At 40.2% G+C, this 22,963-nt stretch overlaps 1 protein-coding gene and 1 pseudogene across 1 annotated transcript in view; one reads left to right on the top strand and one right to left on the bottom strand.

Annotated features, from left to right (window-relative positions):
* Positions 1-22,963, bottom strand: part of TMOD3 (tropomodulin 3) — a 79,221-nt gene that overhangs the window by 39,526 nt on the left and 16,732 nt on the right. The window contains exons 2-3 of the mRNA XM_025390325.1: positions 7,616-7,815; positions 1,309-1,465 (exon numbers count right to left, since the gene is read on the bottom strand). Coding sequence (XP_025246110.1) covers positions 1,309-1,465; positions 7,616-7,741 — 283 coding nt within the window. The 5' untranslated portion in view covers positions 7,742-7,815. The remainder of the gene's footprint in view (positions 1-1,308; positions 1,466-7,615; positions 7,816-22,963) is intronic.
* Positions 9,287-11,411, top strand: LOC112627723 (annotated as a pseudogene).

Below are 22,963 nucleotides of genomic sequence, written 5' to 3'. Positions count from 1 at the left end.
TTCCAAATAAGAGTGAATGTAGAATTTGCGTTTTTAGGTCAACCTATATTCTAACCTGTTTGGAAAGCTGAAAAACTTATCCTGTTTCATTTAAGTATATATATAGAACTTTTAAGAACACAGCTGTGGCCAGGAGCAGTGGCTCACGCCTGTAATCCCAGCACTTTAGGAGGCTAAGGTGGGTGGATTACTTGAGGTCAGGAGTTTGAGACCAGCCTGGCCAACATGGTGAAACCCCATGTCTACTAAAAATACAAAAATTAGCCAGACGTGGTGGCGCGCACCTGTAATCCCAGCTACTCAGGAGGCTGAGGCAGGAGAATCGCTTGAACCCGGGAGGTGGAGGTTGCAGTGAGGTGAGATGACACAACTGCACTTCAGCCTGGGTGACAGAGCAAGACTCTGTCAAAAAAAAAATCAAAAAAAAAAAAAAAAAAAGCCACAGCTGTACTTAAGCTCCACTGAGGATACATAAGCACAAACACTTAAATGAGGGAGACTTGGACTAGAAAAATTTCCTAAAAGTACTGATTACGAAGCATTAGCAGTCATAACCATGAATTAATAAGGATGGCTATAGAACAGCTTTTAAAAAGGGTCTTTGAAAATATGGCATGAATTGTTTTATGGCATTCCACTTTAAAGAATGCAGTGAGAATAGATGCCTTAACATCATTTGTACTCTGTAATCTACCACTGGATTTAAAAGTTTCCTTCAATACACTTTTAGATCTGTTACAGTAGAGAATTAAAGAATGTTATACAAAATCATTGTGTAATAAAACTTCACTGGCCGGGCGCGGTGGCTCAAGCCTGTAATCCCAGCACTTTGGGAGGCCGAGGCGGGTGGATCACAAGGTCAGGAGATCGAGACTATCCTGGCTAACATGGTGAAACCCCGTCTCTACTAAAAATACAAAAAACTAGCCGGGCGCGGTAGCGGGCGCCTGTAGTCCCAGCTACTTGGGAGGCTGAGGCGGGAGAATGGCGTGAACCCGGGGGGCGGAGCTTGCAGTGAGCCGAGATCGCGCCACTGTACTCCAGCCTGGGAGACACAGTGAGACTCCGTCTCAAAAAAAAACAAACAAACAAAAAAAAAACTTCACTAACATCATTAAGAAGAAACTTATTGGCCAAGTTGATGAAAAATGTAAATAAAGTGTCTAAACTAATAAATATTTAAGTCAACAGTATCCTATATTTAAGGCTACCAATGATGTACCTCTAAAAATATGATTTTCTCCATACCCACCTATAAAAAGAAAAATCAAGTGTTACCACATAATAACTTCAAAATTCTGGGCTTACCTTTTTTTTCTCCAGTGTAGGGCACATAGTCTTCCCTGTCTTTATGCTCCAATGCTTCCTTCTCCAGATATGAAAGGAGATGCTCTCTATCAAATGGCCCTGTGGCGGACTTTGATGTCTGGTTCTTCTGCCGGAACCCTGCAGGCAGAAGGGCATTCTGCCAGAGAGAATGAATCAGCCAGTATGACCAAAAAGAATGCTAATGCTATATGCTTCCGAAGATTACCCATGTAAAAAAGAATTACAGACCGGAATGTGATACAGGCACTAAACACTTCATTGCAGGATTTTAGGACAGCAATATACAACTGCTCCAAACATGAAACTTCTTTTTTATTAGGTAGAATTCACTTACATTATTATTAAAATAGGCACATACATTAGTACAGTTTCTTTTCTTTTTGGAGACAGAGCCTCCTTCTATCCCCAAAGCTGGAGTGCAGCGGCACAATCTTGGCTCACTGCAACCTCCACCTCCTGGGTTCAAGCCATTCTCATGCCTCAGACTCCCAAGTAGCTGGGATTATAGGCGCCTGCCACCACACCTGGCTAATTTTTGCATTTTTGGTAGAGATAGGGTTTTGTCATGTTGGCCAGGCTATTCTACAACTCCTGACCTCAGATGATCTGCCCTCCTCAGCCTCCCGAAGTATTGGGATTACAGGCATGAGCCACCGCGCCCGGCATATGTTTTCTAATAGAACATTTTCTTCAGAGAGGATTCTACTAGCAGGAAACAATCTTTAGTTTTTAAGTGTTCTGGGATACTAATAAAAAAGTTTTATTAACCACATACCGCATCTTCTCACTTACCTAAGTGGGAACTAAATGATGAGAACACACAGACATATAGAGCACACACACTGGAGCATAGAGGAGGGAGGGTGGGAGGAGGTAGAGGATCAGGAAAAATAACTAACAGGTATTAGGATACCTGGGTGATGAAATAATCTGTACAACAAACCCCCATGACACAAGTTTACCTACGTAACGAACCTGCACATGTATGTCTGAACTTAAAATAAAAGTTTTTTTAAAAAGTTTTATTAATGCTTAATTGCTCAGTGTATATGTACAGAGAATAATTCTATTACAAGAGTGTTAAATGACTCTGTACATGATATTCCTTCATGACTTCCATTTCATTGTACAGACTTTTTCATGATTAAAACATGTATACCACACAGTAGAATATCAGATTGTTTACTTCAGTTTAAACACAATGTGAGATGTTCCACTTATGTGTGTATGCATACATATATACATGAGCACTAGGATGTACTTGCAACAATCACTATCATTGTTTCACATGCCCCAAGGGACCCCTGAAATACTCATAGCAAGAGCTATGTTCCTGGGTTTCCACATGGATAAAGCTTTTGAGTGCATGGACTGACTTAGAGTTGAGGGAGGTGGAGTAGAAGGTGATGGATTAAAGTTTTCTCCTGTAGTCCCTTAATTTTCACTAAGCGCAGTAAACACAAGGGCTGACTAGACAAAGAGAGCACCGTCCTTTTGCTTGTCAAAAGCCAAAGAGGTGAGACTGCCTTGTCTCCTATTTCTGGGTATATCTTTGCTTTGAAAATGGGAGGCAGCCAGAGAAATCACACAGAAGGGCCAGCCCTCTTTTGCAAAACCTCCCAATTGAATTTCATGGGTGGTATAAGACAATTTTTCATTATAAAGGGTAATCTTATAAGGGTAATGTTAATAGAAAATATTCAATTTGTAACTAGGAAATACAGCACTTCAACTGTGGTCATTTGTTGAGATACATAATAATTTTCATAAAATTCACCTGTGTTACCCTTTATGTAATGGTACCTACTACACAGAAAGCTGAACTATAAAGATGAAACATACAGGACGTCCATTCCTAACTCTGTACCAAGTATATTTCTGTAATACAAAATTGTTTATGGAACCATAAAAAAGAAACATAAGATTTCTACCTTTAGACTTAGAAATCAAGAGAGGAACTACACATGAAGAATCCATTTCCAATTGACCTGCAAACCCTACTCTTTTACTTCCTGAAGAACTCATTCATCTTTTTCCCATCTCCAACATTATTACTTTGGTCCAAACTATGATCCAAGCTTGCTGAGACTGTTACACTAGCTTCCCAACTGTATCAGTTGCCTGATATTTTTTATCCTTCACCACCAGCCCCTCAATCTGTCACCCTAGGCTCATCTCATACATCCTCTCCATTCCCGTCACACTGGACTTTTTTTTCTCTCTTGTACTTGCTACATACTTCCTTCTACCACCAGGCCTCTATGTGTGTGGTCTCCCTTCCCTGGAATGCTCTGCCTATCCCTTTTTGCAACTCATTTTTCAGATTGTAGCTCCATTCCCCCAGGGAAGCTTTTCTTAACCTCTCATCACAAGCTCTTACAGTGTGTAGCATTTACTATTCTTTTAATATGGTATGATTATTTGATTAATGTCAAACTGCTCCTATTCCTACCAGCCTGCGTCATGAGGGCAAATACCACATTTGTTTTGCTCATTCTTGTATTCCTAAGCCTAGCATAGTACTTGAAATCTACAAGTTGTCCCCAAATATTTACTGAATAAAGTAAATGGTAGAATGCTTTTAAAGATTCTCATTAAGGCAAATTAATAAAAAGTTACTTTACTTCTCCATCAATAATAAAAAGTTACTTTACTTCTCCATCAATAATGCATAGATGTATATATTGCTATTTCATGGCGGTGGTAATGGAAGTTGCACTACTCTACCTGCCTGTTCAAGCCCATGCGACACACACAGTCCTAAATATGATAGCTGAAATCCTGGCTCCTTAGAAAGCCTTTTTTTCTTTCTTTCTTTTTTTTGGAGGGGAGACAGGGTCTTGCTCTATTGCTCAGGCTGGAGTGCAGTGATGTGATCATAGCTTCCTGAAACCTTGAACTCCTGGGCTCAAGCAATCTTCCTGCCTAGGCCTCTGGAGTAACTGGAACTACAGGTGTGCACCACCATGCCCCCAGCTAATTTTTATAATTTTTTGTAGAGGCAAGGTCTTGCTATGTTGTCCAGGATGGTCTGGAACTCCTGCTCTTAAGCAAATCTCCCTTCTAGGATTACAGGTATGAGCCACTATACCTGGCCAAAAACAGTCTAACCACAAACTAAATGACAGCTAGCTGGTTTTAGAGGCTATAAACTCATGAACCAAGCTTCATTAGAAATATACTCTAATCAAGTAAGCTAATAGATCATAATTACTTTTCAGATAAAAATTTTCTTTAATATGATTGTCACTAAAAATGACATGTTTCTCTCTTGTAGTGCAATTTTGCTGTAAAATATATTCCCAGCCTTCGGGGGTGGGGCAGGGGAAAGCTTTTGCTAGGCTGGCTGTCTTCTGGGGATAGATTTTTTTTTTTTTTTTTTTTGGCAAAAATGCAGTGAGTTAGCAAACACGTACACTGAATATAGCAGAAGGACAGTAAAACAGTCCTCCAAAATATAAGGTACCACACATACCTTCAACCTACTTCCTGAGACTTTGTAAGTTACAGTGGTATTTCGCTGCTACTATCCTTGACCTCTTTTCTTACCTGGTTCTTTACCAGAATGCTTTCCAAAAACATGTCACCCAACAAACAGATGCTGTCATAAACATCATTGTTCTCCTAGTCTCAACTAACAGTATTGAGGTTAGGGGAGTTATGACTGGGGTTGGGGGGTTTGCAAAAGACATTTAGAGGCTAATCAAGCCTCCCCACACAAGAAGCAGGCCATGGATTTACAAATGAAAAATAAGCCATCAGATTTCAGACTGATACCATAGTGCATGAGTTGGGAGGAGACTCAGTGTGGTTTAACAGAAAGACTGCTAGACCGCCAGGTATCAATGAGGCAGTGAGGGACCTAGTCCCAGCTCTTTCCCTAATTGTAATAACTGACGTAATTTCTGTTTTCCATCTGTAAAACAGAGGGCATGAACTAGATCAATGTTTCTGAACCAGTAGTGTTTTTGTCCCCTATGGGACATTTGGCAATGTCTGGAGACATTTTTGGTTGTCAGCTCAGGGGGAGGAGTATTAATCACGGTTTTCAGTCTGGGTAACATAACGAGACCTTGCCTCTACAAAAAATTTTACAAAGAAATTAGCTGGGTATAGTGGTGCTTGCCTGTAGTCCTAGCGACATAGGAGGCTGAGGTGGGAGGATCGCTTGAGCCAGAAGTTCAAGGCTGCAGTGAGCTATCATTGCACCACTTCACTCTTGCCTGAGGAACAGAGTGACAACTGGGCTCTAAAAAAAGTCATGTTTTTTATTTTCTGAGTTTTCTGATGCTTTGACATCTTGGGGCCCTGCTAATCCTGGAGATCACTCCTTCCAGGGCTAGCTAGAGAGCACTACTCCCTACCAACCTCACCCTGAGCACACCTTTCATATGCAAACCAACCAATTCTCCTAACCACCTCTTTTTTATCTAATTCTCACTTACCAAGCCAGTATTTCCCCTCCCCCTAAATCACCCAGAGCCAGATATTGGACAACTAGAGACTACTTACATAGCCCTGAGCCTGTTAAAATTATTCAAACTATCTAGTCCTAAACTTGTTAAAATTTGCCTATCCTGACTCACCCATTCATTCCTATTGAACCACAATAAAGGCTCTTGGCCATGCTTGTTCCTTGATCCTTTTGCCACCTGACCAACCTGGGTGCTTCCCCATGTGCCTCTGTGTGGCATGGTGTGCCTCCTGCTCTTGGAACTGTAAGTAGTAAACCCTTCTTTCAAGGCAGTAGTTTCAGTGTCTGTCATCCATTACCAAACCTGATTAAAACAATATCCTAGGAATATTTTAAAACAGGAGGAGTGTGCTACTGGCCAGGGATGTTGTTAAACATCCCTCCAATGCACAGGACAGCCCCCCTACAACAAATTATGCAACCTCAAAAGTAAATAGTGTCAAGATTGAGAAACCTGGACTAGGGACTAGATAAAGGCTTATGCTTTTTCCAGTTCTTTTATTTATTTATTTATAAATTTATTTATTTATTTATTTATTTATTTTTGAGATAGTCTTGCTCTGTCACCCAAGCTGGAGTGCAGTGGTGCAATTTCGGCTCACTGCAACCTCCACCTCTCTGGTTCAAGCAATTCTCATGCCTCCGCTTCCCAAGTAGCCTGGGATAGCCTGAAACTACATGCATGCACCACCACGCCCAGCTAATTTTTGTATATTTAGCAGAGACGGGGTTCACTATGTTGGCCAGGCCGGTCTCGAACTCCTGGCCTCAAGTGATCCACTCACCTCGGCCTCCCAAAGTGCTGCGATTATAGGTGTGAGCACTCGTCCACTTTTTCCAGTTCTAAAACCATTTGATTCAAATAGGTCTAATAGATTGAACTGCCTATAGAAGATATTGCTGTGATGTGATTAAAAACAGCACTGTTATCCTGAGTAATCCCCCTCCAATTAGGTGTACTGGGAACTTTTCCTTATAATAGTAATTATGGTTAAGGGACTTGATCTATGGTATAGACACATCATCCAGTAAAAAGAACAATGTTATAAAATGAACTCCATCTCAGTCCTTAGAGGATACTTAAAATCAACATCTTGGCATAAAGAAATGTGGTAAAGAAAAGAAGCCTAGCAAACAACCATTACCTTCAGGACCTTCAGGTTCTTACCTCACTGCCCCTCCCCCGACATATCAGGGAATAACAATTCAAGGGTCATGGGTGTCTATCTAAGCCTTGTGTAATTTATAAGACAAACAACATCCACCTTGCAAGTTAAAGCTTACATACATATATTCAGGTCTGCTCCACAGTGGACTGCTGTATTGTCAAGAAATTACTTAGATCTATTCTTCCAATGACTGGAAACTTAATCGATTGGGTCAGCATCTTTCAGAAAGGGAACAAGTAGATTTAGGGTCATGAAGAATCTTTTAGAGGCATTCTACACTGGAGCCACCTGGCATACAAACTCGGAAGAGACAGAGGTTGGCGTGTATCAAAAAGGTAATCACCTGCTGCATTGTACTAAAAATATCCCTGCCTGCACAGAGGAGAAAAATTTCTTAGAGGGGGAAGAAATTTCAGGAGATGTTTGAAAATAAGGATACTGGAGTAGTTTAGGACAGTCATGTTAGTAAACACATGGAGGCAGAAGTGGGGAACTGGAGAGGAAGCCAAAAGCAAACTGATTTGGAATAAAGAGGAGGGGGTAGAAGGTGCCAGAGAAAAGTCATGAAAAAGCTCAAAGGCAGCTACTGAGTTTCAAAGAATTTGAAAAGTTATTTCATTTCTCTTCATCAGCTAGCACCTACCTCTGGGTCAAGATCATCCAAAACAGTTTCCAGTTGTTTCAGTTCTGTTTCTGACAGATTCCCAAGGAGCTCATCTTCATCAAGGTCTTTGTACTTTTCTAAGTCCTTACGGAATGGCAGTGCCATGATTTACAGTGTAGCAAGTCACTTAATTTCTGCTGTTCAGTACAGTCAGAAGTGATCTCTACTTTTTCTTAAAGCTACGGAGAGAAGAAACAAAAACATTTTAAATAGTGAGTCATCTCCACCTACTTCGATCTAATTCTTAGGTTAAGTGAAATGTAATTTCCATATGTCATATATTCTTTGATCATATATCACATGCTATTCTTCTTTATGAATCATTCAATGTTCTTTGCCTTGTGTTGAAAAAAAAAACCAGGAAAAAAGAGGGAAAAGATAAAACAAAATTCAAATCCATTAAGGCAGTCACTTGACAGAATTTAGAATTTCTAATAATTAAATTTTAGGGGGAAAGAAATTATGTGCCAAAATAAAAGTTTTTCCATCAATGGTTTTCAAATTATTTTACCAGAGTACTTTGCTTCAGCACAATGTGTTTAAGGCACATTTGTTTTACTATATATTATTCAGGAGCACAATATGACTCAATATTAATATGGGGGGATATCAATACATTCCACATGACAGGAGTGGTCTCTTGCCACTAGGAAAAATTTTCTTTTGAAAAGATGCATTTGAAAATATTTTTCTGAGGTGTTTTTAAAGGAAAAAATATAGCATTCTGAAGATGTTTGAGTAAAATACTCAAAATCATGCTGGGATATGTCACCCACTGATTGACAAGGTTGGTCGGAGGGTCTGACTATGGGAAGGGACCATCATCGTTTCCTTATTGTGTGATCTCTCCTGGACAGCTATGAGGTTAATCAACAAGCAGGTTAATAGAAGCTCTAGAGACACAGAAGTTGGCATATATCAAAGAGCTAATCATCTGTTGATTTGGCAGGATTGTTCTATAGGAAAGGCGAAAAACCAAGGATTTCTCTATATTCTAGTCATATGTATGAACCATCTGTCTCATAAAATATACCTAGTACTGGGCCAGATGCAGTGGCTCACATCTGTAATCCCAGAACGTTGGAAGGCTGGGGCAGGTGAATCGCTTGAGCTCAGGAGTTTAAGAGCAGCCTCAGCAACATGGTGAAAAATATGAAACATCAGCCAGGTGTGGTGGTATACACCTGTGGTCCCAGCTACTCAAGAGGCTGTGATGGGAGGATGGCTTCAGCCCAGGAGACAGAGGTTGCAGTGAGCCGAGATCATGCCATTAGACTCTAGCCTGGGTGACATAGCAAGACCTTGTCTCAAAAAAAAAAAAAAAAAAAAGTACTTACTACCTATGGAAATACACTTTAGACTTAGTGATTTGGTTTTTTCTTGACTGCAAAATGCTCAGTACTTCAGTTTGACATATTTACTACTCCTTCCCTCAAGTTTTCTCAACTTAATATTTTAGTATGTTTTTCCTGCCAAACCAGTAACATTTTAAGGCTCCTTTGATGTGTTTCCATCTCCCATGAATGGAACTGTTCAAAGTGTTTAGAAAGGCAGGCTCACCGCAAGAGTCTGACAGCAACTTGACTAGCAACCACCTTAGGTCCAACAACAAGCAAATGGGGGAGCTTCCTGCATGTGTTTGTGGTTAAGAACCTCCCCATGGGGTTGTAGAGTTTGGACCTCATTGTAGAGATAATTCAGGAACACAAAGATCAGCTCCCCAAATTGCAACAGCTGGAGCACATTGGACTGTTCAGTCATGCAGAGATTAAGGCTATCATTAAGAAGGCTTCTGATCTAGAGTAGAGAATCCAGGGAAGAGCCCTTTTCAAGGACGACTTTACCAATTATGTTCAATATGAAATTAATCTTTTGGAACAGATCCAGAGAAGAACATGCATTGGATATTCATTTAGAAAGGATGAGATTGAGAATTCTGTTGTACACGGGGTACAAGGTGTTTTCCGATGTGCCTCAGCAAAGAGGAAAGATGATATTCAACTTTGGCTCTCCTATGTAGTTTTTTGTTTGTTTTTTGAGGCGGAGTCTTGCTCCGTTGCCTAGGCTGGAGTGCAGTGGCATGACGTCGATTCACTGCAACCTCTGCCTCCCAGGTTCAAGCAATTCTCCTGTCTCAGTCTCCCGAGTGGCTGGGACTACAGGTGCCCGCCACCATGCCCGGCTAATTTTTGTATTTTTAGTAGTGATGGGGCTTCACCTTGTTGGTCAGGCTGGTCTCAAACTCCTGACCTCAGGTGATCCACCTGCCCCGGCCTCCCAAAGTGCTGGGATTATAGGCGTGAGCCGCCGCGCCCGGCCTCCTATGTAGTTTTTTGTAAGAAATGGGCTACTAAAACTCAACTTAGCAAGGTATTTTCTGCCATGTTGGCCATTCATTCCAACAAGCCAGCTTTGTGGATTATGGCAGCCAAATAGGAAATGGAAGACTGATTGTCTTCAGAAAGCACAAGGCAACTATTTCTTTGGGCACTGCACTTTCATCCAGAGGGCCCTAAACTTTATCAAGACTATTTTAGAATGAGGCTGATGCATGCTGAAAAACTGAGGAAGGAAAAGCAAGAATTTGAAAAAGCCAACATGGATGTGGAGAATCCTGATTATTCTGAAGAAATCCTTAAGGGCGAGTTGGCACGGATCATCTACGAAAATTCTGTAAGCATAATTTGAGGTGCAGAATTTCATGTGTCACTGCTTTCAACTGCACGGCGATTTGACTTTGCCAAAGGTCTACAAAAAGAAATTTATGATGACCCTCAGGCTCTACACACAGATGATCTTCTCACTTGGGATTATGCGGCAAGATGAGAATTAGAGATCGAGCCACAGACGGGAGAAGAGCAGCCTACAACGAAGTAAGACAAAGCAGAGGAGGGCCAGAAGGAGGAGAGATGTTGTGCCGTATACGAAGAGGCAGCGAAGACTCTGCCAACGGAGGCCATGTGGAAGTGTTACATCACCTTTTGCTTGGAAAGATTTACTAAGAAGACAAATAGTGGGTTCCTCAGAGGGAAGAGGTTGGAAAGAACCATGACTGCATTCAGAAAGGCACAAGAACAAGCTTCTGCCAGAATTCCAATATAAGCAGTTAACTTGAGTTGTTGCTGTGCCATAACTTCCTGAGGGAAGCTCTGGAGGTGGCAGTAGCTGGGACTGAATTATTTAGAGACTCTGGGACAATGTGGCAGATGAATGTGCATGTGGTGATCGACTCAAAGAGCCCTGACATAGCCATGCTTTTTGAAGAAGACTCTGTGCACCTGGAACCCCAGGTTTGTCTGCCATTGCAGACTTCTTGACAGAGTGGAGTGAAGATGCCAAAAGCCAAGAAGACACTGAGGCAATCTTTAAGAAAGTTCTCTTAGCTGTCACAGGTGCCAACTCAGTAACCCTGAAGGGTAAGTACCTGGATTGGGCTTATCAACATGGTGGCTACAAAAAAGCCAGAGCTGTGTATACAAGTTTACAGGACAGTCATCCATTTTCAGTTGACTTTTTCAGGAAAATGATTCAGTTTGAAAAGAAGCAACAATCCTGCAAGATGGTGAACATAAGAGAATATTATGAGAGGGCTTTGAGAGAGTTTGGATCTGTAGATTCTCATCTTTAGATGGATTATATCAAGGAACCACTGAACCACCCCCTTGGTAGACCTGAGAACTGCAGACAGATCTACTGGCGAGCAATGAAAATGTTGCAGGGAGAGTCAGCAGAGGCGTCTGTAGCTAAACATGCTATGGAGACTGGCTGTTTGTGAAGAGGAAGAATACAGCCAGCTTTGTGAAACAGTATTGCAAGCCCTGTGGGCAAATATGTATTATGAGTCCATTTTTGTAATTTGTTCAGAGATGGCAGACAAGATGGCTGTCTGATTTCAAGACACATCTTAATTTTATGTTAACTTGTTAATTTTTTAAAAAATTAAAAACTTTAATTTTTTGATTGAAAAAACTAATCATGATTGAAGACAGGGTCGTGTCCTGGTTGGTCTTGACCTCCTGGATTCAAGTGACCCTCCTGCCTCAGACTCCCGAGTAGCTAGAATTATAGGCACAGGACACCATGCTCATGATGCACTAATCTCTAATTCCAGGAAAGAGAACTACTGATTTAATGTTGAGATGTTGAGGTCAGATCTACCATAGGTCCTAAATGTTTTCCAGAATACATGGAAAGCATACGACTGGGTTTTACCTATCCCAGTTCAAGCATGAGTATCTCTAGCTAGGAGTCAGTTAAAATGAAGGAGAAAGTACAGTTTTGTTGGTTTATTCTCATTATAAAAGATACATTTATGCATTTGTTCTGGAAAATATGGAGGAAATAGAATAGTGTGTCAAAAAAATTTAAAAATCCTGTAATCATAGGAAAAAAAAAAACCAAGCAAATTAACAGAATTTGTTTATGCAGATATTACATTGCAGGCAACTTGTGTAACTGCCCAAGACAGGTCTGGTTTACACCTGTTTTATTGGCACCTCTTCTGGTTTACTGGTTATCTTGAAATTTTTTTCTTTTTTTCTTTTTTTTAGCAAATTATTATCATTGTCATTACTGTTTGTTAAGCCTCCATTTTGTACTTCCAACTTTAAGATAGCAAGCTTGGCCAGGCACAGTGGCTCACGCCTGTAATCCCAATACTTTGGGAGGCTGAGGTAGGAGGATCACTTGAGCCCAGGAGTTTGAAACTAGCCTGGGCAACATAGTGAGACCTCATCTCTATGCAAACTTTAAAAAAATAGCTGGGCATGGGGGCACACACCTGGATTCCTAGCTACTTGGGAGGGTGAGGTAGGAGGATTGCTTGAGCCCAGGGGTTTGAGGCTGCAGTGAGCTATAGTTGCATCACTGCACTCCAGCCTGGGCAACAAGGTGAGACCCTCTCTCTAAAAATAAATAAATAAATAAATAAATAAGCAAGCTTACAAGTATATTTACAGTGTATTTTCTCCATTAAAAAGAATACAGTCTGCAGAGAAGATTCAATGGAAGATATCGGCACTTTCCAATATAATAGCCATAAAATGTAATTTTGAAGAAGGTAAACTTTTTAAGGGACAAAAATAAAAAATAAGACCACTCAAAAAATTTTTCCCTTTATAAAAATACCAATGACATAGTATTTCAGACAGATAAGGGTAAGAAACTGATAAAAGTATATAAATATGTACCAAGAATAATTTAGTTCATGCTATTTTTTAAATGTTTGAATAATTACTATTTTAAAAGTTTTTAATGTGCTTTAATATATTTTTGAAAATTTCAGTATATAAGCCAATTTTCTCAATGAATATTTTAAAATAGACATAGATATAAGTTTAATTATTTTATGCATCCCTAACTTTACTTTTTTTTTTTTTTTGAGACGGAGTCTCCCTCTGTCGCCCAGGCTGAAGTGCAGTAGTCGGATCTCAGCTCACTGCAAGCTCCGCCTCCCGGGTTCACGCCATTCTCCTGCCTCAGCCTCCCGAGTAGCTGGGACTACAGGCACCCACCACCTCGCCCAGCTAGTTTTTTGTATTTTTTAGTAGAGACGGGGTTTCACCGTGTTAGCCAGGATGGTCTCGATCTCCTGACCTCGTGATCCACCCATCTCGGCCTCCCAAAGTGCTGGGATTACAGGCTTGAGCCACCGCACCCGGCCCCTAACTTTACTTTCAAGAATGTCCTAGTATGGGTCATACATTCAATGGTCATTCTAACAGGGCACTCTAACAGGCAATATGATAGGAATGAGGTATCAGGAGCAAAGGCAAGCAATGCTGTATGCCACCCAGGTTCTGTAAAGTTGGAACATGACATTCTACAGTCCACGGAGAGACTAAATAGCTTACTCCAATACATTGCTTCTCCTAATCCCAAAGTAAAATCTACTACACAAAGCTTGTTTACAATATTGCTTAAAGAATAAAATGAACACCCTGCCCAGCATAAAAAAGAAAACATTACTAATACCCTCATGTTCATTTCTCTAGTTGCATCTCCCCCTCCAAAAGTAGCCACTCTACCAGATTTTGAATTAATCATTCTCTTGCTTTCCTTCAGAGTTTTGCCTTATTTGTACATATCCTCAAGTTTTAGATCTGCCCCTTTTCTTGTATGTTATGTAAACAGACTCGCAGAGTATGCACCCTTCTGTGACTTGCTTTTTTCATTTAATGTTGTTCATTGTTTTGAGTTGATGCTTAGAGCTATACTACTTTCTTTTCATTTCTATAGAGTATTCTATTGTATAAATGAACATTTAAGTTGCTTATAGTCTCTCCCCTCTATTTCTTTGCTATAAACAATCTTGTTACCTAGTTCCTGGTACACATGTGTGAGAGTTTCTCTGACGTTCAAATCTAGGAATGGAATTGCTGGGAAAAGGGTATGCTTATACTCAACTTGATTAGGTAATGCCAAACTACTTTCAAAGTGATTGCATGAATTAACGTTCCCAGCAGATTCGGCACATGACAATTCACATTGCTCCTCATCCTTGCTCATTGTTGGTATTATCAGAGTATTTATTTTTGGCCATTCTGGTGGTATTTCACTGTGGTTTTAATTTGTATTTTGCTGAATTATGATAAGGTTGAGCATCTTTTCATATGTTCATTGGCCAATGTGTTCCTTATTGTGTGAAGAATCTTTTGCCCATTAAAAAAAAAATGCCCTTAATATATTCTTTGTTGGTTATATGTAACAAATCTCTTCCTTTTTTTTTTCTTTTTCCAAGTCTTATCAAGTTTATCATGGCATATCCTAGGGGAAAACGTTTCTAAGTATTTCTCATTTTAAAAAAGTTTACTTCTTTAGCTAGGTTTTCCTTTCCAAAGCAGTGGAAAATGAATTTCCTTCAGATTCAGATTATAGAATTTTGCCATGAGGCAAGAACTTCTGGGTAATACACCAAAGTTCAAAGTTTCAGTTCTGCTTCAATAAAAAGCAAATAACTGTTGCTCATCCTATCTAATGATGCTCAAAGCTTATCACTTTTTGTTTGGTTTGTTTTTGTTTTTTAAGGCAAGGTCTCATTCTGTTACCCAGGCTGGAGTACAGTGGTGCAATCACGGCTCACTGCAGCCTCTGCCTCCTGGGCTCAAGCTATCTTCCCACCTCAGCCTACCAGGTAGCTGGGACTGCAGGCATGTGCCACCACACCCAACTAATTTTTGTATTTTTTGTAGAGATAGTGTTTTATCATGTTGCCCAGGCTGGTCTTAAACTCCTAGAATCAAGTGATCTGCCTGCCTCAGCCTCCTAAAGTGCTGGGATTACAGGTGTGAGCTACCCACTGCACCTGGCCACTACTAGCATTCTTTCCTCAGATGTTCCCATTCTCAGATTCTCTTAACTTGATTTTACCTTCCCTCTCAACTCTCATCCTTGATTGAGGAATATGTGTATTCTGACAACATTCCAAGTGCCAGCAGGAGCTCAGAAACTGCTTAGGAAGGGAAGTTCTGGAAGGAGTGCTTTGCTTTTCTTTCTGTCCTGGGATGACATGTCTCTCTTGTTTGTCTTTTGACATCTGTCTTCTAGAAGAGGAACAAATTCTGAGTGATGAAGAGGTGAAACCAGTGTGCTAGAAAAGTACTTTAAATCTACACTTTGTCTACAGAAACTTTTAATCTCTAAGCTAATGTATACTGTACTTCATATAAAAGTAAAAAAACAATTTATATTGCACAAGAATATGGGAATTGGTTTTCAAAGCATAACATTCTCATGATCATTTAAGAAAAACAAAACTTTTTGTAAATAAGCAAGTTCTGCCAGCTAAGTTAGGCAAAGCTTAAGAATTTTTAATCTGGAATTCTGGTATGTTCAGACTATTTTTCTTCTTAACTCACTTTTTACAGCAGTGTTTCTCCTGCTTTTGACGGCATCATAATCTCCTGGTGGGCTTGTTAAAACACAGATTCCTGGGCCCGCCCCCAGCGTTTCTTGATTGGGTAGGTCTGGGGTGGGCAGATAATGTGCATTTCTAATAAGCTCCCAGGTGGTGCTGATGCTGCTGGTCAGGAACTACACCTTGAGATGTACTGCTCTAGAGGTACTCCCCTCATCAGTTCTGACAACTACATCTCATACTGTGTGGCAGAGTATATTTTGTTTAACTCAAAATTCTTCGAAGGCTGAAGAACTTTGTTTAAATATTCCACAAAGTCTATGGGTGCTGTTGCTTTTCTTCTTTCCACTCACCCACTGCTTCACTGAACTTCAGCTAGTGGAGGCTATACTTAAGGACATCAAGAAACTCCTGGAATATTTTCAGCCAAAAGTCTTCATCCATTTACCATCTTCCTTTTTAATTAATCACTTATTTCTAGAATCCCTGTTTTTCACACTGGACTTCCAGGACCATGCTAATTTTTTAATGGAATCTCAGCAATCTCATTTTGCTAAGAGTTTTAAATTTTAGCTTTCTATAAGAATAATTTCTAAAAATTAATAGCCATATTCTAGATCCTTTGGATCACTTAAAAAGAAGCAATGTTGTAGAATTTCAGTTGCCACATTTACATTTATATTTATCATTGCACCAGCACCTGGTAGAACTGCTTTAATTGTTTTGATTGTCAGTTAACACTAGGGGCCCGACAGCTTTTTTCCTTTAAAAGGGATCTATATATAAGTTTGAGAAGCAATGTTCTACTCTATTCAACCAATCTCCACTTATTTTCTTCAAGCTTTATATTTGTATAGGGAGTAAGGTGTCAACATTGACTATATTTTTAAAAATATGGAATCATATGATTCAGAGAGATACTCTATGAGTTGTTAACCTCCATTTCACCACCATTTCCATAGGGCGGGCTCAGAGTTTTCAGATTCTTATCTGTTCTCTCTTTAATGTATACATGTGATCATATTGTTCTCTGGTCCAAAAGCCTTATATAATTCATATTACCCACAACAGGGTTAGGCAAACTACAGCGGGCCAAATTCGGCCTGCTGCCTGTCTTTGTAAATGTTTTATTTGGACACATTCACATTCATTCATTTCTGTACTACCTATGGCTGCTTTTGTGCTACAATGGCAGAGTTGAGTAATTGCAACAGAGACCCAATGGCTTGCAAAGCTAAAATATTTACTATTTGGCCCTTTACAGAAAAAGTTTGCCCATCCCTGACCTACAAGAGAAAGTCCAATCTTCTCAGCATAAGATACACAGTTCAGAAGCTGGTCCTGACTAGCTAGCTTTCCTATATTATCTCGGGCTGCTCCCCATCACATAGCCTATACTCCAAACAGGCCACAAACTTTAGACCTCTCTATTCCTTTGCTTATTATGTTCCCTCTCTCTAGAAAAAATGCATTCATTCCCATCTACCTCTATCCTCAACTGAACCTCACATATTCTTCAAGACCTGGCTGAAAATGTCATATCTTCCCTGAAAATTTCCCTGGTCTCCATTCTCACATACAGGCAAAATTAATGATTTCTTTAAGGATGTTGGCATTATCTTTTTTTTTTTTTTTTTTTAAGAGACAGAGACTTGCTCTGTCAGGCCAGAGTGCAGTGGCGCAGCCTCAAACTCTTAGGTTCAAGTGATCCCTCCTCCTCAGCCTCCTGAGTAGGTAGGACTATACGCATAAGACATCATGCCCAAACTGTTGTTGCTATTATCTTTCTATATACATCCATTAAAACCACAGGTTGTATTGTACATTGGTAACTTCAAAACTTAAGGGTGTAACTGAAAATACTGACATAAAATGATAAGAGGGTTTCCTAGAAAATCAGATAGAACAAATTACTATAAAATGACAGTACCATAACTAAAGAAAGTCCAGGTGCAGTGGCTCACACCTGTAATCCCAGCACTTCGGGAAGCCAAGTCGCGAGGATTGCTTAAGTCCAGGAGTTTGAGACGAGCCTGGGCAACATATTGAGACCCCCAATCTCTACAAAAAATAAAAAATTAGCCAGGCTTGATGGCTCACGTCTGTAGGCCCAGCTAGTAGGAGGCTGAGGTGGGAGGATCACTTGAACCCAACAGGTCCAGGCTGCAGTTAGCCATGATTGCACCACTGCACTCCAGCCTGGGTGACAGAGTGAGACTCTGTCTTAAAAATAAATAAACAATAAAGAGGGCAATATTTCATCATCCAGTTATTTCCTCTTATTCTTCTCAATGTTCAAGATATCTTCTAATTAAAATTTGGCTATTCATGTAACTTTCCTCACTAGATATTAATAAACTGATATTTTGGCTCACGTATAAGTCTTTTATGATTATGGTTGCTACGGGCCAGTTTTTAAGAGATTAGACACCTACCAGTTGACTGAAATTGTGTCTCGGTAAAGATAAAGCTGTGGGCCATCACCTGAAATCCTATCCAGAGCTACTCCATAAAGATACCCCTCAAACTTACTTCAAACCAACATATGATACTGATTGGAGTTAGTCTTACACCTGTTTCTCTCACTAGACACTGTAAAGTTCTTGAAGGGCAGAGGCTCTCTCCCAGATCTCATTCCTCACTGGATTGCCATCGCGAGGTACAGTACCTGGTAGTACACAGCTAACACAAATTTGATATACTTGAATCATACATCAATCTCTGCTTTCCCCTCTTTGGTAGTTCCCTCTTTCTCCTCCAGCCATGTAATGTCCTCTTGCTCCCAAACTCTAATCCCCTTATCACAACTAAAGGGGGACTGAAAAAGAGTTTTTGACACTTGTGTTGATCCTTTGTAGCCCCTTCTTCACCTTTTCTTCCCTATCAACTCATCTGAGCATAGGATTCAGAGTTCTCTGCTATCTAATCTCCCCCAGTTGAAAACGAAACAAAAATATCTGATCGTCAGTCATCTGATCTCTGAAATTAAATGAAAATCTGATTTTTTTTAGGTAACCAAATGAGTTTGGTTAGGAGATACCAGGCCTGAGGTTAACTCCACTTCAGGTGCTGGAGGCCTTCTCTTCAATTGCGCTAGGCTTAAGACTGTGTTATGTTGTCTTTTCCCCATTGGCTTCTCCTAGGATTCCTGGGTGCTGAATCTCCACAACCCACCAGATCAGAGAATTTTTTTGCTCTCAAGATTCCCAGATGAATATTTGTTTTTCAATATACTTACTGTTCTTTTGACATATATTTTTGAACATTTCCTACGCCATGAATTATTTGTTCTAGACAACAGGCATAAGCAGTATACAAGACAGACAAGTTCCCTGCCCTATTTTAAAGGTGGCATACAGACAAAAACCAATGAATAAAGGAAGAAGGTAATATGAGACAGCAATAAGTACTATAAGGAAGAAAACTTAAAGCAATGGAGGTGGGGAGGATCAGGAAGGCTAACTTAAGTGGCTCAGAAAGACTGTTCTGAAAGATGACTTTTGAGCTAGGACCTAAGGTCTCTAAGAAGCTCTCTCAGCCTAGGACTATGCTAATAGCTGCAATCTAGGTGAGAAATGATGGCAGCTTTGCCTAGAGTTGTGGCTGTGGAGATGGAGAGAAGTAGATAAACGTGGTATGTTTTGGAAACACAGCGGTTGGCTGTAGGGGATAAACACATGAGAGGCTCAAAGGATGACTTCTAGGTCCATTTCAGTTAGTATTTAATAATATTTCTTATTCCACACCTATTTTTTTTTCCTGAGGAGCTGAACATTGTCCTATGCCACCTCTATTTCTAAGCCTGCTTTAAAGAGTTTCTTGGTTGATATTTTCATCATAGTCTGTTTTGAGATCCACATTGTGAATGGTCCTAATATAACAGTTTATGAACAAACCCATAATAATGATAATCAACTAACTAAACAAAATCAATCAATCAGAAGTTACTAAATAAAACATTTGCTGGCTGTCCTTAAACATACAGTCTAAACCAAAGAACATGTCTTTTTGTTAATGCCATTTCTGGTATCATTTTTTGCAAAAGATTGAGTCTAAAAAGTAAAACAAGCAAATAACTTGTCATGCCTTAAAAAAAATTTTTACACAATTGCTGCTTCTTATTTTCTTTCCAAAATCTTCAATGCTTACTGGTCAAACTGCTGAAGAAGAATCATGAATCTGACACCCAGGAACCATAGTGATGTTTCCCTTACTCTGAGTTCCCTGACCGTCTTTCTTCTAGCAGTCCAGTCCTCAGCTTACCTCAGCTGAACACACAGTTATCACCCCCCAACAGTCCTTATCCTTACCAATAAGCATGCCCCTCCATAACTCTCAACATCTTTGACCCTGTCTCTCTGGAACTCCTCTGGCAAAACTCCACATCTGATTAAAACTAACTCTTCTGGCCGGGTGCGGTGGCTCACACCTGTAATCCCAGCACTTTGGGAGGCCGAGGTTGGCAAATTACAAGGTCACGAGTTCAAGACCAGCTTTACCAACATGGTGAAACCCCTGTCTCTCCTATAAATACAAAAATTAGCTGAGCATGGTGACACATGCCTATAACTCCAGCTAAGGAGGCTGAGGCAGGAGAATCACTTGAACCCAGGAGGCGGAGGTTACAGTGAGCCGAGATCGCACCATTGCACTCCAGCCTGGGCGACAGAGCCATACTCCGTCTCAAACAAACAAACAAACAACCTAACTCTTCCTACTTCTCACCAGCACCAGGGTGGCAGATGAAGCTGGAGAAAAAACACAGGAACTGACTGGCTACATTTAAAATGTATCACCACTAATGTCAAAGAATACTGCCTAATAATTCTAATATTCTAGTATTTCAAATCCTAGTCCAGTCGCTCTCCTACTCTCTTAGATGACTTTTTTCTACTTCTTTTTTCTCAAACCTTCAATACTGCCTACCCCTCACTCTCTGATGACCTTACCTTAATATTTCACTAAGAATACAGAAGCAATCATAAAATAACATCTGAGTTCCCATCATATCTACAAACCTACCACACCTGTACCTACACACTCTACCTTCCCTCTTGCTGTTATGGATAAACTGTCCAGTCTCTTACCCAAGGCCAATCTGCCTCTTGGAACCAGATCCCATCCCTGCTCATTTATACAAGGGTTCCAGTATACATTTATACAAGAGCACAACTATCCAGTACTTGTGCTCTTTTTCTACTGGACCATGCCCATTAGCACACAGACTGTCATACATACCTCAAATAAAAAACATACAAACTCTCCTTCTACTTCACATCCCTCTCCAGACACTACCCTACTTCTTGGCTCCGCTTTACAGCCAAACTTAAAAGAATTGTCTATATTTGGTACCTCGAGTCCTCTCCCTCTTATTGTCTCAAATATTCTCCCATCTGACTTTCATCCCCACCACTCACTCCACCCAAAGTGATCTTGCCAGCACAGTGCTAAATCCAATTGTCAATTTTTAGTCCTCATCTTTTTCTCTTTTTGGAGACAGAGTCTCGTTCTGTCACCTAGGCTGACATGCAGTGGTGTGATCTCGGCTCACTGCAACCTCTGCCTCCTGAGTTCAAGCGATTTTCCTTCTTGAGCCTCCTGAGTAGCTGGGATTACAGGTGTGAGCCACCATGTCTGGCTAATTTTTTTTGTATTTTTAGTAGAGATAGAGATAGTAGTCTTTACCATCTCCACAGATTCCTTCCACTCTGGTCCAAGCCATCATCTCCGTCTATCTGGGCTATTGCAATAGCCTTCCAACTTCTGAAAGCAGCTTATCGGGAACATACGCCAACAAACACTCCACTGAGTGCCAGTCAATCATTGTCATACTTCTACAGATTATGTTAACCTGCTATGGCCTCAGAAAGTTTGCCAATCCCTGAATTCCGCAATTCCCCAAAATAAGAAATTGGCCTGCTCTACTTAGAGAAACTGTCTAGCCAGCACTGCTCTCCCTTATTACAGTAAGCATTAAATTCAGCTTTGCCTTTGCTTCAGATATTGACTGGCAGTCTTATCGTTTCATGCTGAAGAAAACTTTTGTTTTCTTTTATATATATGTTTACTTTTAAACAAAACTATTTCAATGTTGACACATATTAGATAATAGTAGTTAGGATCAAAATATTCCCTTTGGATGAATATCCATGTAATCTTTTGAAGTACATACGGTTCACTAGCCAACAATTTCCCAAGTATCTGCTCCAATTTACCTCAATTAGAAAAATTCAAATTGACATTCCCTTTTCTTTTTTGTTTGGACATGGTTCAAAATTAATCTGGAAATAATGCAACAATAAGTTATCTCTGGCTGGAGATTTTAACATTCAAAACATCAAAATACTCTTCTATTTAATGTTAAGGTTGAGTTTCATTTCTGCTGGTTTGAGGAACATTCTCTTTGATAGAGAAGGCTGAGGTAAAGACAGTCATCTATGTATTCTTGGGATTGTTGAGGCTGAGTATGAATATCTGTCAGAGACAATGTGGCAGATTCCTCAAAGGCAAGGGAGTTTCAAGACCTCATAAGGTCATATCCTTTTTATAAGCTTATAATTCTAAATAACACTAATTATAAACAAAGAATATATTCAGTGACTGTCTTAGCCCATTTGGGCTGCTATAACAAAATACCACAAATTGGGTAGCTTGTAAACCACAGCAATTTATTTCTCACAATTTCCAGAGGCTGAGAAGTCCAAGAAGACGCCAGCAGATTCAGTCAGGTGCGAGCCCACTTTCTGATTCACAGATGGAGCCTTCCAGCTGTGTCCTGAAATGATGGAAATGCAAGGTAGCTCTCTAGGGCCTCTTTTATAAAGGCACGAATCCCACTCATGAGGGCTCTATCCTCACAGCCTACTCACCTCTCAAAGGCCCCACCTCCTAATACCATCATATTGGTGATTAGGTTTCAGCATATGAATTTTAGGAAGGTACAGACATTCAAACTGTAGCAGTGCCCACCACGCTCAAAGCACTGTATTGGCAAACATATTTACCTTCTAAAAAAAAATGCCCATTTTATTGTAGTTGTATATAATGTATATTACTTTGATAGTAAATGGAGGAGGATAGAGATGGGGTCTTGCTTTGCCCAGAATGGTCTCTTGGCTTCAAGTGATCCTCCTGCTTCAGACCCTCAAAGTGCTGGAATTATAAGCGTGAGCCACCATTCCTGGCTAAGACTTTTTTTAAAGAAAATACACTGGATGCTAAATTTATCCTTTTGTTCGGTTCACTGACTCTTCTATACAGTGAAGCCTAAAAGACAGTATTTTAATGATTTTTGTGGCGTTTTGGGGATGCTATCGCTTGTTGTCTCAGATATTAGCACAGCTCAGTGAGATAGCTGCTTTGCACACAGTCGTTTGAAAAAAATAGTGGTTGATTATTCCGTGTAAAAGTCCCACGGAAAATAATCAACCTAAGTATGGGATAAACTATGTAGCCCTGTTTTTCCTGCCATT

Source organism: Theropithecus gelada, chromosome 7a (assembly GCF_003255815.1).
Source record: "Theropithecus gelada isolate Dixy chromosome 7a, Tgel_1.0, whole genome shotgun sequence".
NCBI lineage: Eukaryota > Metazoa > Chordata > Mammalia > Primates > Cercopithecidae > Theropithecus > Theropithecus gelada.
The sequence above is the reverse complement of the archived record's forward strand: the minus strand, read 5'-3'. Positions and strand labels throughout refer to the sequence as shown.